This window comes from Pseudopipra pipra, chromosome 5, assembly GCF_036250125.1.
Source record: "Pseudopipra pipra isolate bDixPip1 chromosome 5, bDixPip1.hap1, whole genome shotgun sequence".
Classification (NCBI taxonomy): domain Eukaryota; kingdom Metazoa; phylum Chordata; class Aves; order Passeriformes; family Pipridae; genus Pseudopipra; species Pseudopipra pipra.
The window spans coordinates 48,309,670-48,323,019 of record NC_087553.1 but is presented as its reverse complement, the minus strand read 5'-3'; the positions used below and the strand labels follow the sequence as shown (position 1 = coordinate 48,323,019).

Genomic DNA, 13,350 nt, shown 5'->3' with positions numbered 1-13,350 from the left:
GAGATGCCTGCAACTCTAATTAGAATTTATCTGCTCAAACTGTTCCTCGTCCTTTCTACTTTTATTCTAATACCAGTTAAATTTCAGCTGTCTTCGTTGGAGCTTCACGCTAAGTTAAAGAGGAAAGGACCACCCATTTATGAAAGACTTTGTTACAGCTTAATGAAAGCAATTTTCACATTAGTGTTTCAGCTGGGAAAGATGAGATACACAGGCAAATTCCTGCACTTGAAGTCCTTTCAGGCCATAGCTACCTTATTTAAGGAAGTTTGATGGACTTCATAGAACAAGACCGCAGCAATACTGCATCCACTTCCCTCATTGAAATTGATGCTCAAGGTTATGTACAGCTGTTTTCAGTCAACATCCATTTGTGCTTGCTTTGTGATCTCTGGCTGAATGATTGTTCAGTGTCTCTCCAGCTCTTCCCATACTCTGAAGAGGAATGCCTGCTGTCATTGACTGGTCAACAAGCCTCCTTAGTTTTTGCACTATTATTCTTCCTAATGAAGCTTTTAAAATTTCACATTTTTGGGGTTTTTATTTGCATGTCATTAAACATCCTGTGATTGCTCTTGTTCTTTCACATGGTTTTAAATTTCATTCTTTTAGTATGTCCTTGTTTCTCTGTATTTCATTCAGCTTTTGTCTCTTTATCTCCTCCAATTTCAGTTGCTTTTTCAGCCTTTGCTCTTCACAACAGAAAACAGACTTAAACATTTATGCACCACATCCTAGTGCACTGCAGAGTTGGTAGGCAGTGACAATTCAATCCAGATCAGGCAGGAACACCTTTTTTGTCACATTAAAGTACATATGTAGTTTCACCACCTCAGTTTAGTGATAACTTCAGGAAAACAGATATTTCCTGACCCAATGTGACTCTAATATGACATACAGCAAACATAGTGTAGCTCGATGTCTACCAAAGAATTCTCTCTATGAGATGTTTAAAGTCCAGTTGAATTGGGCAACTATTTGTTCCTCACTTTGTAACATGGAGCTGCAACATGTTAGATCAATGAAGATTACTTTGCAGCTGGGTTTGCCATCTTGTGGAACCACAGCATAGTACCTCACCAATTTTGCATGGTCCTCCAGTGGGAAGAGATAAAATACTAGGATTTTATCTGGATTGCAGTGATTTTCTGATCTTACTTTTAAGAAAAAAAAAAACAAAAAACAAAAACAAAACCAAAAAAAAACAAAAAAAAACCAAAAAACAAACAAAAAAAAAAAAAAAACAACCCCAAACCAAAATAGTAAAGTTTATCTTGTTCTCATTTCCTCTGGAAAGTACATCTGAATTACTTATAGGATTGACTGTCTGCTGTTTACATCTGCTATCATGACAAACCAGTGACTATGGATTATTTGAAAGCTGCCAAAAACAGTAACTAATGGAATTTTAAAATTGGTTCATAAATTTACTGTAATTTTTTAAATAAATGAATATTCAGAAAAGGAAAGATGAACACACTTAATGGGTCAGCTCTTATCTACTAGAGAAGTAAGAACACTGTTACCAAAAAAGTCAGGGTTGGAAAACAATACACAAAACTTTTCTGAGGTAACAGCCATAATTTGCATATTATCAAACATTACACCTTATTCAGATCTTGATTCTGTAATGAAATTTTTGCAGATCTATCCCTCTATTTGTTTCATAATCTGTCAAGATACCACTTAAAGAATGAGCTTTATTTTGGTTTTTGAGGTGCTGGAAACTGTCAGAACTCAGTAGATAATAATCTTCCCTCTGATTTCAGTGTGTACAGTTTTCAGAAAACTAGTCTACTCCCTTTCTGTATACACATACTTTTATTAAACTGTTTAGGTTCTTAGGTCTCATTTATCAATCTACCTCCAAAGTAGACCTGTGTAGTAGGGATAATAATAAAAATATATTTGTTTTCTTAAAAGCTACCGAAATACAACAGCAGCTATATGTAAACCATGCTGTTCTCAATTTACAGAGAATGCTGTTCAATCATACTGGAGATGGTGCTTTGCCACGAAGTGATTCCAATCTACCTGGCCCTGACAAAGGTGAGCAGAAATGCTGCAACGTACCAATCTTGGAAGCAACGAAAATTTAATTAACCCCTCACATTCCTGTAGAATGCCAATTCTTTTGAGTACATACTGTCATCTCCACGTGTCAAAACATTCTAACTGACTAACTAAATTATGCTAACAATCTTAAGTTTCAATATAGTTTGCCAAAAAGAGGAGAACATGGTGTTTGAATGAAGCGTTGCACTCAAAAGAAGCCCAGAAGTTTGCAGGAGTGGGTGATGGAGCAGCAGGTTGTAGCCTGCTGCGTGTGAGAGCTGTCTTTTCTGCTTCTCAAGAGAGATAAATGGGGCAATGAGCCAACTTCTGGAGACTGGGGCAGAGAGAAGCTAAAGAGTTGGGTAGAAGTTGGTACCTGCAAGTCTTCATTACCAAATATAGATCAGTGTGCTTTTGTTACACTCTCACTTGAAAAGAGCAATTTTTGGTTTGTTGATTTTTGGGGATTTTTTCTTTTAATTACAGTAAATGAGAAATGTATACGTCTGTAGACAAAATATTGCCTTTCATAATTTTGCACATGGGGAAATCCAATATTGTTGGCATAGTTATTGTGCCACGATTTCATTATGTGCTTCACATCCATAATATGCTCCATCATTTCATTATGGAACCTTTGTGGTATGCTGAATAAAGGATACAGTTCAATAGGTATATATTTGAAGAATATACTGTAACAGGAACTGACCAGGAAGCAGATTTTCTTCAATAAGAGCTGTTTTTTTAGGTATTTTTGTGTCAAGTTTTTATGAAAGCTCAGGTGGAATTTTTCACAGGGCTGAAAATCATATGAAATAATTTAACATGGAAATGGCAAAACTTTTCCACTGACCTATGCAGCCAAATAGATCACAGAATTGTTAAAATATTATCTTCTGGAGGTTTTAGGAGTCCAAAGAACTGACTGCTTAAATGATTTAAAAGAAAAAATTGGTTTGTCAAGAGATTCAGGCATTTGAAGTACCTAGGTCTGGTGCCAAGTGGTTTTTAGGATGAGGGCAAAGCCATACTGCTAGGTGACAGCTTACAATAAAAAGCAAAGACTGTATTGAATATTTTAGCAATAAAAAGGAAAATGATCCTCTAGAAAATAGATTATTCTGTGCACTGTTCCCAGGGTCAACTAATGTGCAATTATACTGTAACAATATTGTTACAGATATGAAACCAATATAATTTGTACTGTACTTACTGTATTAAGTCTGGTGTATAGTGGGGTTGCAATCCTGAGAGCTCTCAGTGTTGCTATAATAGCAATAATTGATGCCATCAGTTAGCAATAAAACTTTGCTTTTTGTTTCATCTTTGGAAATAAGCACAGGATCCTTGCATGTGATTCTCTACTCACAACTGAAACAAACAAACTAGAAGGAAACTGTCACAGCAGGGCATGATGTTTGAGGCTTTGAAGATGTTTTTGGGGAGTGAAGGGGGAGGTTTTGAAGCATTTTTTTTCCCACTTTTTTTTAACAATAAATGTAATGAAAGTTGTGTGTTTCAAATTAGCTTTTGTCCTGTCCATGTTAAATGCCCTGTCTATCTATGTGGCTTCTTTCCAATATTGGTGACTTCTTGATAACATGAGATAATCCAGTTCTATCAAGGAAGCTGTTCCAGACGTTATGCGATCATTGAGTTAAAGTCATGGAATTTGGTAAAGCTAAAGAACAAAGAAATACTACAGCCAATTTTATGCATGTCAAGGTGATAGTCAATTTACATGATTAAGCAGAGATCCTTGACCAGGGATACAAACAGCGCATAGAAATTTTCTCAGTCTGTGATAATTTCTTAATTTGATTTTTTTTTCTGTCAGACACTTTTAATTTCTTCCAGTTTTTACTCCCTTCATTTTATGTAGTCTATGCAGGCAACAAAAGACTGTTAGCATGGAAAGTTTTATGAAGAAGATTGATTGGAATTTGGCAAGTTCCTTTGTCTAGTCCCTTCTGTGTATAAAATGAGTTAATGGAAATAGTTTACGAATAGTCTGTTCCCCTTTGCCTGGAAACCTCTAAATAGGAGTCTGATGCAAAGATAAACTGATTATATTAACAGGCTTCAAGCTTATCTCCCTTTGTGGCTGGATTTGCAGTGCACCAGAATGCTATCTCAGCTGCTGCTGTTGATGGCCCCCAGTGCAATACAGTCACAAACTGATGAGGACCAGATGCATACATGAGGCAACTAGGAGACTGACAGCTGTTATTTAGGAGCTCTGCAAGTGGTGATGTAATCACGAGGGCTTTTCAGGCATGCTTATTAAGCTGTTTATCATTTTCACTCTGTGTATTCTTACCCTCCTGGATAAAGGCAAGTCAGAGAACTGGAATTGTTGATGCCTATGACAACTTTTTCATTCTCTTCCAGCTGTAAACACCACCCCAAGCAGCTGGAGCCTGGATAGTGGGAAGGAAGCCAGAAACACATCAGAAAGTGGAAAGCTTATATCTCCTCCTGTACCACCGAGACCTGCACAGACTGGTGAGTTAATGGACATTTCAGGCAAAGCTCCAGTACTTTAAGAATTCTTTCCACTCTGATTAATGTTTAATTTCTTGGGCAGGTTAGCTTATTATTTGATTTCTTACATGAAAGGCTGTAGAACTGCCTCTGTGGGTATTTTAATCTTGTTAATGTTCTCTGAAGTACTCTGTTTCCAATGCTCTCTGCCCCTTCACTTAATGACTGAGTAGTTTCAGACAGTTCATGCTAGTTCTAGGGAGTATGATCAAATTCAGTCATTTGATTTTATGATAATTGGAGGTTAGCAATCAGAAATGTTCATTAACCACAAAGAATCTTACTGACCAGAAAATGGACAGCAATCATGCGGGTACATGAGTTCTGTTACTATAACCAATTTGCCTTTCAAAAGATTAATTTTCATTTAAAGAAAAGGCTGCTTGAGTGATACTAACAATATAATTGTTCTCAAGGGTGTGAATACACTTTTTGCATATTAGACTTATGCCTCAGAGTATGTCCAGGCATGTTTCCAGTGTATTTGCAGGTAAATGTTTGATATATTATGTATTGTCTTTTTTCTTATTTGACATATATATACCTAATATATTTCTGAAGAAAAAAGTGAAAAGTTGTAATACTGACTCTTTTTTTCAATTCTTTTATCATTTGTTAGGATATAAACCAATTTACAGCAATGTCAAATTTGTCAGAAAAGGCAGATGCAGAAATTTCTTATACTTGGTTGTACTGCAAGATCATCCTGAGAACAAAGTAAAATAAATAAAATTTCCAAAACTATTTACAACCATCAGGAAAGTACCTAGAGGGAACAAGAGATAATGTCTATGTATCAAATGATCTCCTATCCACTTAAAAAGATTTCTTAGTGAAAATTGTAATGCCAAGAGTGCACTGAAATCTTTCTAACTTTACAGCATCACCAGCAAGACACATAGCCTCTGTTTCCCCTTCTCCTGCTGGCAGATCACCAATGAAGGTAATATCTTATTGCAGTGAATTGCCTTTGTGGGACAGATCTTGTGTGTTCTGGGGTAGATAGTATATATTTAATGTACATGATTTGGGATTAAATTATATATTCTTTTTATTGTCATATACCTATACAAAAACCATTCACAAGAATAAGTAGCCATAATAATTGCAGCAGCTCTGAAGATTTTAAAAAATGCAGGCAAGAAACCTAATCCTCAGAATCTTTAGCCTCTCAATATCAGGCTTCTCACTTACATGGATAATCAAGCTCACCAGAGTCACTGGACAGACGAGAGAGTAGGAAATACATGTAAGAGGTGTCCAGTGGTCCACCTACTCCAGAATTCTGTCTCCAACAGTGGAAAAAGGAGAGATGCCAGCTAAGGAGAACCTGTTGTGCAACCCATTCCTCTTATTCCTCCAGCATTCGGGGCTGTTAGATTAGAGGGTATGTTAGAGAGTAACCCCTGTTTCAGTCATTTTAGTGTCCGTTTCCTCTGCGGAATGATCCAGGGAGGTTGTGTAAGAAGTTGGAAGTAGTTTGACACCTGCTAGTAGGATACATTAAGCAATAGGCTGTGAATAAGCATTGGTTGTTCTTTAGCAGTTAAACACCCAAAGCAATTGGAGATCCAGGCTAAACTGAGTAGGTTTCCTTTCTATTTCAAGATATTTGAATGTGTCGGTACCCATATATTGCTACCCGCTTTTTTACTGGAAAACTTGACTCAGAAATCTGTGTATTCCACAGCACTGGAGGACACGAACATGCAATATGCTTATTCCATGCAAACTCCGATACTGACAGACTGCACATTAGTCTTGGGCATAGCCTTTACCACACCATTGAAGCAGAGATAATTCTGCAGTTAGAAATACTAGAATCAACAATGTGGAAGGAGAGCAATAAGAAAGGAGCATGACTGGTGCTTCAGGCGCTCAGGTGCAAGGGCAGAGGGAGACAGCCCTGCCAAAATGGCCCCTCAGCAACGCAATGCCTAACTAATGCTACAGAGGTACACATTACCTGAGGAGGAAAGTGGCACCCCAAAATATTTCCTTTCCCCTTGAGGTCCCCAATCACAAGTCCATAGTCATGCTCCTGTTTGTTTTCCCATAAGCCTGTAACATTTCTACTTGTGGCTGCACAGTGGTCCAAGGTCAACATGGAGCAGTTGACCAGAAGAGTGCCCATAGTCCTATTATAATAGTGTCCCTTCTGCTGAAGTGAGCACCAATCCCAGGTTTTGTGCTAACTGCTTACTAGGAAGCTCTTTCGAGCATTAGGATCTGTACAAAGAGGAGTGACTTTCTTTTTTGCCTGAATGGACTTGGTACTGATGATTTTTAGGGATGTTTGAAGTTTGTCCTAGCATTTTCATTCTAGAGGTCTGGACAGAATTTAAGCATTTTAAAAAGTCTGGATTGCTGCTTGGGAGAGGAATGCTGGCCCAAAATACTTCTGAGAGCTGCTGGATCTCACTTTGAGCATGAATTTCCATGGTGTCTAAATTGTTACTTGCTATTGGTGAAAGCAGGCTGTACTGCTGTCAGGAAGCAAGTGCTTACCCCTGCCAGCTTTACACATACTTGCTCTTGTTCAGAATGACAAAAGCAAAGGTCCTAAATCTTATCTATGGTCACTTAATCCAAGTGTCAAGTGTTCTTGGAAATGGAGCCAAATATATAATTTACTTGAAAACCTTGACCCTGGATGTTTGTGGGAGTAGGAGTGCAGCTGCAGCCTCCTCACATGCAGAGGAATGGAACATGAAACAAGTAGTTAAACAGGCTCCTCAAAACGACTGAAATGTCTTCACCACGGACTGAGCTTTAAATAAAACTTGCTCTGCTTTGCCATAGCCATATACAGGGCCTTAATTTTTAGCTTGTGTTCCAGCAGTGTGCTTCCAGAGAAGGTCATCCTAGTATACAAAACCCACTGATCTTAATTAAATATTTTTTCCCCATTGATTTCAGTGTTCTGTGGATCCAGTCCTAGATGGATAACTAAAATTATTTCAACAGCATAAAGTCAGTGTAGCCAGCTCTATACACCCCTGCCCCTCTCCTCTTCCTCTACTCCCATCCTTTTTGCATGGCTCACACTCTCACCTTAAGCTGAGCAGCTGAGCACCAACCAGTCTAACAACAATTAGAGTGAGAAATTTGTCTTTAATGTGATTCCTCCATCCCTTTTTTAGCCTGTGCCTGAGGCCATTAAGTCTGGATTGTCTCAGATGACTCCAGTCAAAATTAGATATGTTGCAACAACTTTTCAACTTGGACAGTGGGGGCTAACCTTTTACAATTTTCAGTTGAAGTTACTTCACTGGAATAGGATTGCTCGATGTTTTTCGGTAGGCCTTTATTGTCCCTGCCTTTTATTTTTTGTCAGCGCTGTTGTTGCTGCTTGGGCCCTCAGCTTCCTGTACCTCACCATCCCCGAGAGGCCTGCAAGGCTGCTGATGCAGCCCCTGGCCACCTGTGCCCTTGTCTCTAAGGTGGTGTGTTGTGTTTGTGTGCCCGAGGAACATCTGGGAGATGGGGGAGAGGAAGGATGGAGAATCTGCAGATAAAAATCCTGTCTGCAGCAGCAGTGATGCCTTCACCTCCTGCCATCCTGCTGCTGCTGCTGAAAGGGAGCAGGAACAGCAGCTGAAGGGGGCTGGCCCCCAGCAGCAGCTCTTACCTGGACACCTGCTTTGGGCTTCCCCTCCAACGTTGATATTATAGTGCACTCGGAAATGATGCCACGATGTAAATGCACTTCTCACTGCATGGTGATGCACTAAAGCTGTGAGGGAAAGCTTTGGAAACTGAATTTGGGATATGAGAGCCTGCAATAGCAGCAGTGGCTGGGCTGCAAGACCTGCGCTTTGGCGTTAGGGGGCAGGACACCCCCAGTATTCCCTATGCCAAGTGATGCATTCCACTTGCAGCTGGGAAAACTAAGAGTGCATTTTAAAGGCTTCCAGATTTTTCCAGTGTACTATGATACTAAGATAACATTTAAATGCAGTTTTACTTCCACTTACATGAATTACTGGCATGAGCACTATCTAAGATGTACCCAGGCACTATTGAAATGAGCTTTTTATTGGTTTCTTACTAGATCTTGATTAAACACGGGCACATGTTTATCAAAGCTCAGAGTCCATGCACTGTATCTATGTATGTTTTCAGTCTTAGAACAGAAACGCTCTCTCTCATATACCCCAAGTAAATTCTTCTTCCACCCTTTTTTTGAGCAGGGGTCTGTGCAATCATTCACACCATCTCCAGTGGAGTATCATTCCTCGGGGCTTATATCAAACTCTCCAGCACTGTCAGGGAGTTACAGCAGTGGCATCTCTTCGCTCAGCCGATGTAGCACATCAGAGACATCAGGCTTTGAAAGCCAAGGCAGTGAACCAGCAGTGACTGTCCCAAGCTACAGCGTTTCTGAGGAGCCTGTGAGAAAAGAAAGCAAAACCCCGCCACCCTACAGCGTGTACGAGCGGACTTTGAAACGACCCGTTCCTCTACCTCACAGCCTCTCCATCCCACCCGCCACAGACCCACCAGCACTGCCACCCAAGCCACAGCTGGTTCGGCCAAACAACCTGGAAAACAGCAGCAGGAGGACTGAGCAGGTTCCCCGGCCCAGGCCTCTGCCCCGCAAAGTCTCTCAGCTATGAGAAGCCACTTTTATATTTAATTGCAACCAATTCTTTACTGTTCAAGAAATAATATTTTTTAAAAATGGTAAAACTGGTTTAGTTAGGCACTTTAATATTTTGCCCACCTTTTCTTTTGAGTAATTTTGAAACGCTTATTAATATTATGTTGCACATTTGAAATGAAATTACTAATTTAGGTTGCCAGATATTATAGGAAGCATGAATGAGAGGATTGTTGTTTTTTTTTTTTTTAATTTTATGGTGGTGAATACTGATAAATGCTTTTATTTGTACATTATTTTTATTTAAAAAATTAAATCTAAAACCCTACAACTCTCATCTGAGTGAGCCGAATGCTTCTTACAAAATGCAGAATATACTGACTGGATCTTTACTACTAGAGATAAATGCACGCTTTCTAACGAAGTAGTCCGTAGACTAGGTTGTTTCTGCAAATAGGCTGAAAGGCGTTTCTCTTATGAACAGATTGGTCATTTTAAATGTATGTGGAAAAACTGGGATATAATGCAAGTTATACTGCAGAGAACTGTTGTAAGAATGTGGTTTGGAATTTTTGAACACACTTATGTTATTTTTAAGATGGATAAATACCTGCATTTCATTCAGTGTACAGCACCATTCTGGTGAATCCTGATAAGCTTTTGTGCCATTAATGTATTATTGTACCTGACACATCCTTTTTCTTTTTGAGGTGCAATTTACTTTTATTCTTCCAGTAGATGTACTTTTGTTGTTTTAGTTTTGGGGTTTTTTTAAAGTGAGCAGTTTGCTAGTGGAGGCTCTCTGCTTTTTTTGAAAGTTCACCCTAGAATACAATGTACATATGAAATACGTACCAATGAATTGTTTGTTTAACTTGTGTACAAGAATCAGTACTGACTAGTACCAAGGCAATTCACTAAATGAGCAAATTTTTAAAAATACAAATTGCTGGTTATTGATCCATACATTTCAAAAGCTAATTGCAAATATTCTTAATAATTTTGTAAAAATCTGGCAAAAATTCTGAACACTTCTTTCAATGTGTATGTGCCGTTGGAGCCAGGTTTTGGGTTTGGATTTGCTTTTTAGCTTGAGTTCATCACCATGATCTTTATTGTAGCAGAACGGTGTTTGGCCTTAGGTTGTATTTTAGTGACTGGCATCTGAAGAGCTTTAGAAAGCTAATGCCAACATGTAGGAATATGGAGGGGAAGGGAAAAAAAGCACCTTCTGTATGTAGTTTTTGTATCCTCTTTCTTTTACTGACTGTTTAAATGTGCTTGGGAACAGATGTGTGAACTGCATTTTAAATCATGCTGTTAAAAATATTCTCCCTCTTTTGTTGGGAAACTGATGTTGATTTTAGCTGTGTTTGATTTGTTGATAGTTTACTGGAAGAAAGTGACCACTTTTTTATATTCTCTCAATTAAACCTTCAGCAGTTACAAGCTGTTGATGGTAGTAATAGAGGTTTTCTATAATAAATGTTCCAGTATTTTTGTACATAATTGGTAAATTTTAATAAGGAGTGTACCATTATGTGAAAAAGAAGCAAACAGTTGTGTATGCAGTAAGATTGTTATAATTATGCCAAATACTTTATGTATGGAAAAAAGAATATTTGTAAATATGTGCTTTTAACAATAATTCTGCCATATTGACTTTACAATTTTGAATGTCAGAGAAAATAATATATGTTAAAATATTTATGTTTTAGTGAAAGTATTCATAACTTGAAAAGGAACATATGAATTTTAGCTTTTTATCTTGCTGATTTCAAAGTCTGAAATTCCTTGAACTAGCTCTTGCTTTCTTCTATAACAGTTTTGTGTCTGTAACCACATCATAAAAGTTGTAGAAGGCTACATATTTATGCTGATATAAAGAATTAATGCCTGAAATTTAAACAAGGTGTCACAAGTAAGATAACAAAACCGCTTTGATTTTTTTTTCCACCTATGTAGTTTAATAGATTTTGTTGACTAGTGCTTGGGCACAGTATGAATCAGTGTTATCTGCTCCTGAAGCCATTTTTTTTATTTCTGGCAGTAAAGAGAGTTGATGACTTCATCATTTGCGTGTATTACTGGTCAGCTTTGCAGCAAAACATTTCAAAAGTCTCTGTTTACCTAGACACTCATATTGGTTGCTGCGTAATGTTAATATGGAATAAATGAACTTGATTAATCTTTACAGTACTTGTTTTCTGCAGAATGAGAGATTATAGTTCAGTTTGTCACAGAGTGAAAGTTCTGAATCCTTGTCTTGCTAAATCCTTTTTTTTTCTGTTAACCATCTCCTGATGGATTGAGTTTTCTCCCTATTTGGATCCGTAATTGCTTTGTGAGACAAGGTGGAGAGTATTGACCTGCTCTTCTGAACAACCGAAGAACATAAAACTAGGGAGTTCATTGTAAATTAACCTGCATGAGTGCTCTGTTTTTATAACCGTGACATCAGGAATACTCTGAACAATAGCAAACAGTGTAAAATTGACAGAGAACTCTAAAACTGAGTTGACACATTTTCTGCTTAGCCAGTTTTGACAAATTGATTTTGTAGATCAGCCTTTCAACCTGATTACTTATAAAAAATGTAGTACAAAATTTTGTTATGTATGTTGCAACACCGAGCGCTTGAAAACCTAATGTAAATAAAGATCTTGTTTGAATTTTATGTATTAGTCATAAATACAATTTTAGCACTTTCTGGATGGCGATGAGTAATTCAGAAGCTCATCTAGGAGGACCTATGAGAATAAGTTGCTGTTACTACTCTATACCTTGAATGTTAGCCAATTTATGCATAATAGGTGAGATGATCTTGTATTCAAATACCAGCATCTCAAATATAATATCTTTGAGATGCCACAGAAGCATCTACGAACTCGCCTGGCTGTGTTTACTATGATGCAATTCAGACTGGTTCTCATGATGGGGTAATACCCTTGTAGTGCGAGTAAACTCAATTATGATGTTCCAGGTCAGATCATAGCCAATAGCCTGTGTCCTGAAAGAAGCACAACCTGGTTACCCCTTTGTAGTAGAGGTTTCAGGGTAGTGCAGTTCACGCAGAACAGGGTCTAGCTATGTGTAAATCTTCTCTTCTATATGAAAGTGCCCTCCTGCCTGACCGTTCTTCACTGATTGTCCAACAGCACTTGCAAAAAGCACAGCAGCTGAGCAGAAACATACCAATAGGCAGGAGCCAGAGCCTGAGGTATAAATGATGAAAAGCATCTTGTTTTGATGAAACTGTGGTCAGTGAGGCATGTAGCAGCACTGTCTCAGTAACCCCAGGTTACTTACTCCTGTTGGTAGCTGGATTTTCTGCTGATCTGGGCAGAGCCTTGACATATGCTGGCCGAAGGGTAAAGTCCCATCTGGTGTGACAGTGTGGAAGGATGTTTGTCACTGAAGCCCTTGAGATTCTGACCTTGAACCAGCTCCTGTAGGAGAAAGCCCTTTTCATACTAATTTGTCTTTGCCTTCTCCTTGTCATTTTAATTCAGCTTTTGACATATATTTAATATAAGAAATTAGAATGACTAGTTACTTTTGCTAACATTAACAAAAAAATTTTGGGATTAAACAGCTAACTATGCAAGCTTCAGGAACAGGAAAGGTTTAGAGCTGCATACTTCACGTGTGCACAAAGCACCAGGATAGAGTGACTCTTTGTGGGTGGTAAAATAAGGCTGCTGAAGAATAAATATTTTTTAAAAATGGATTGCTCAGTAAGGAACTCGGTGTGTCTGTATTGACTGGCTGAGGGCTGTGCAGGGGGGTGCAGACTTCAGTGGGGATGCAGCCTATGACATGAGCCTCCTAGGCACAGCTGGGCAAAGTTATTCAAGTTAGAACTTGTCACAACTCCTCTCTAATTGACTGATATTTATTCCAGGAAGACTGTGTTAGAAAGGAAAAGAAGGTGAACAATGTGTGTTGTGTGGGGGTTGGAACAGGAGGGGTGCAAATAAAACAGGCAAAATCCTTGATGGCCTAATAATTAATCCAAGTGTCTTTTCACTCAGCCAGGAAAAATAATAGTGGTAGAAATTGAAATGCTAGCTGAAATAAGCATAAAATATATATCTTTAAGCTATTGTAGCATAATGTTATACCATCTTAACTGCTGGTTGAGCTGA

At 38.4% G+C, this 13,350-nt stretch overlaps 1 protein-coding gene across 7 annotated transcripts in view; it reads left to right on the top strand.

The window, feature by feature from the left end:
* Positions 1 to 11,879, top strand: part of DOCK4 (dedicator of cytokinesis 4) — a 247,191-nt gene extending 235,312 nt beyond the window's left edge. For all 7 annotated transcript variants that reach the window (XM_064655979.1, XM_064655978.1, XM_064655976.1 and 4 more), the window contains 4 exons: positions 1,977 to 2,049; positions 4,447 to 4,560; positions 5,481 to 5,542; positions 8,793 to 11,879. In XM_064655979.1, the coding sequence (XP_064512049.1) occupies positions 1,977 to 2,049; positions 4,447 to 4,560; positions 5,481 to 5,542; positions 8,793 to 9,218 (675 nt within the window). In that variant the 3' untranslated portion in view covers positions 9,219 to 11,879. The remainder of the gene's footprint in view (positions 1 to 1,976; positions 2,050 to 4,446; positions 4,561 to 5,480; positions 5,543 to 8,792) is intronic.
* The last annotated feature ends 1,471 nt before the right edge of the window (positions 11,880 to 13,350 follow it).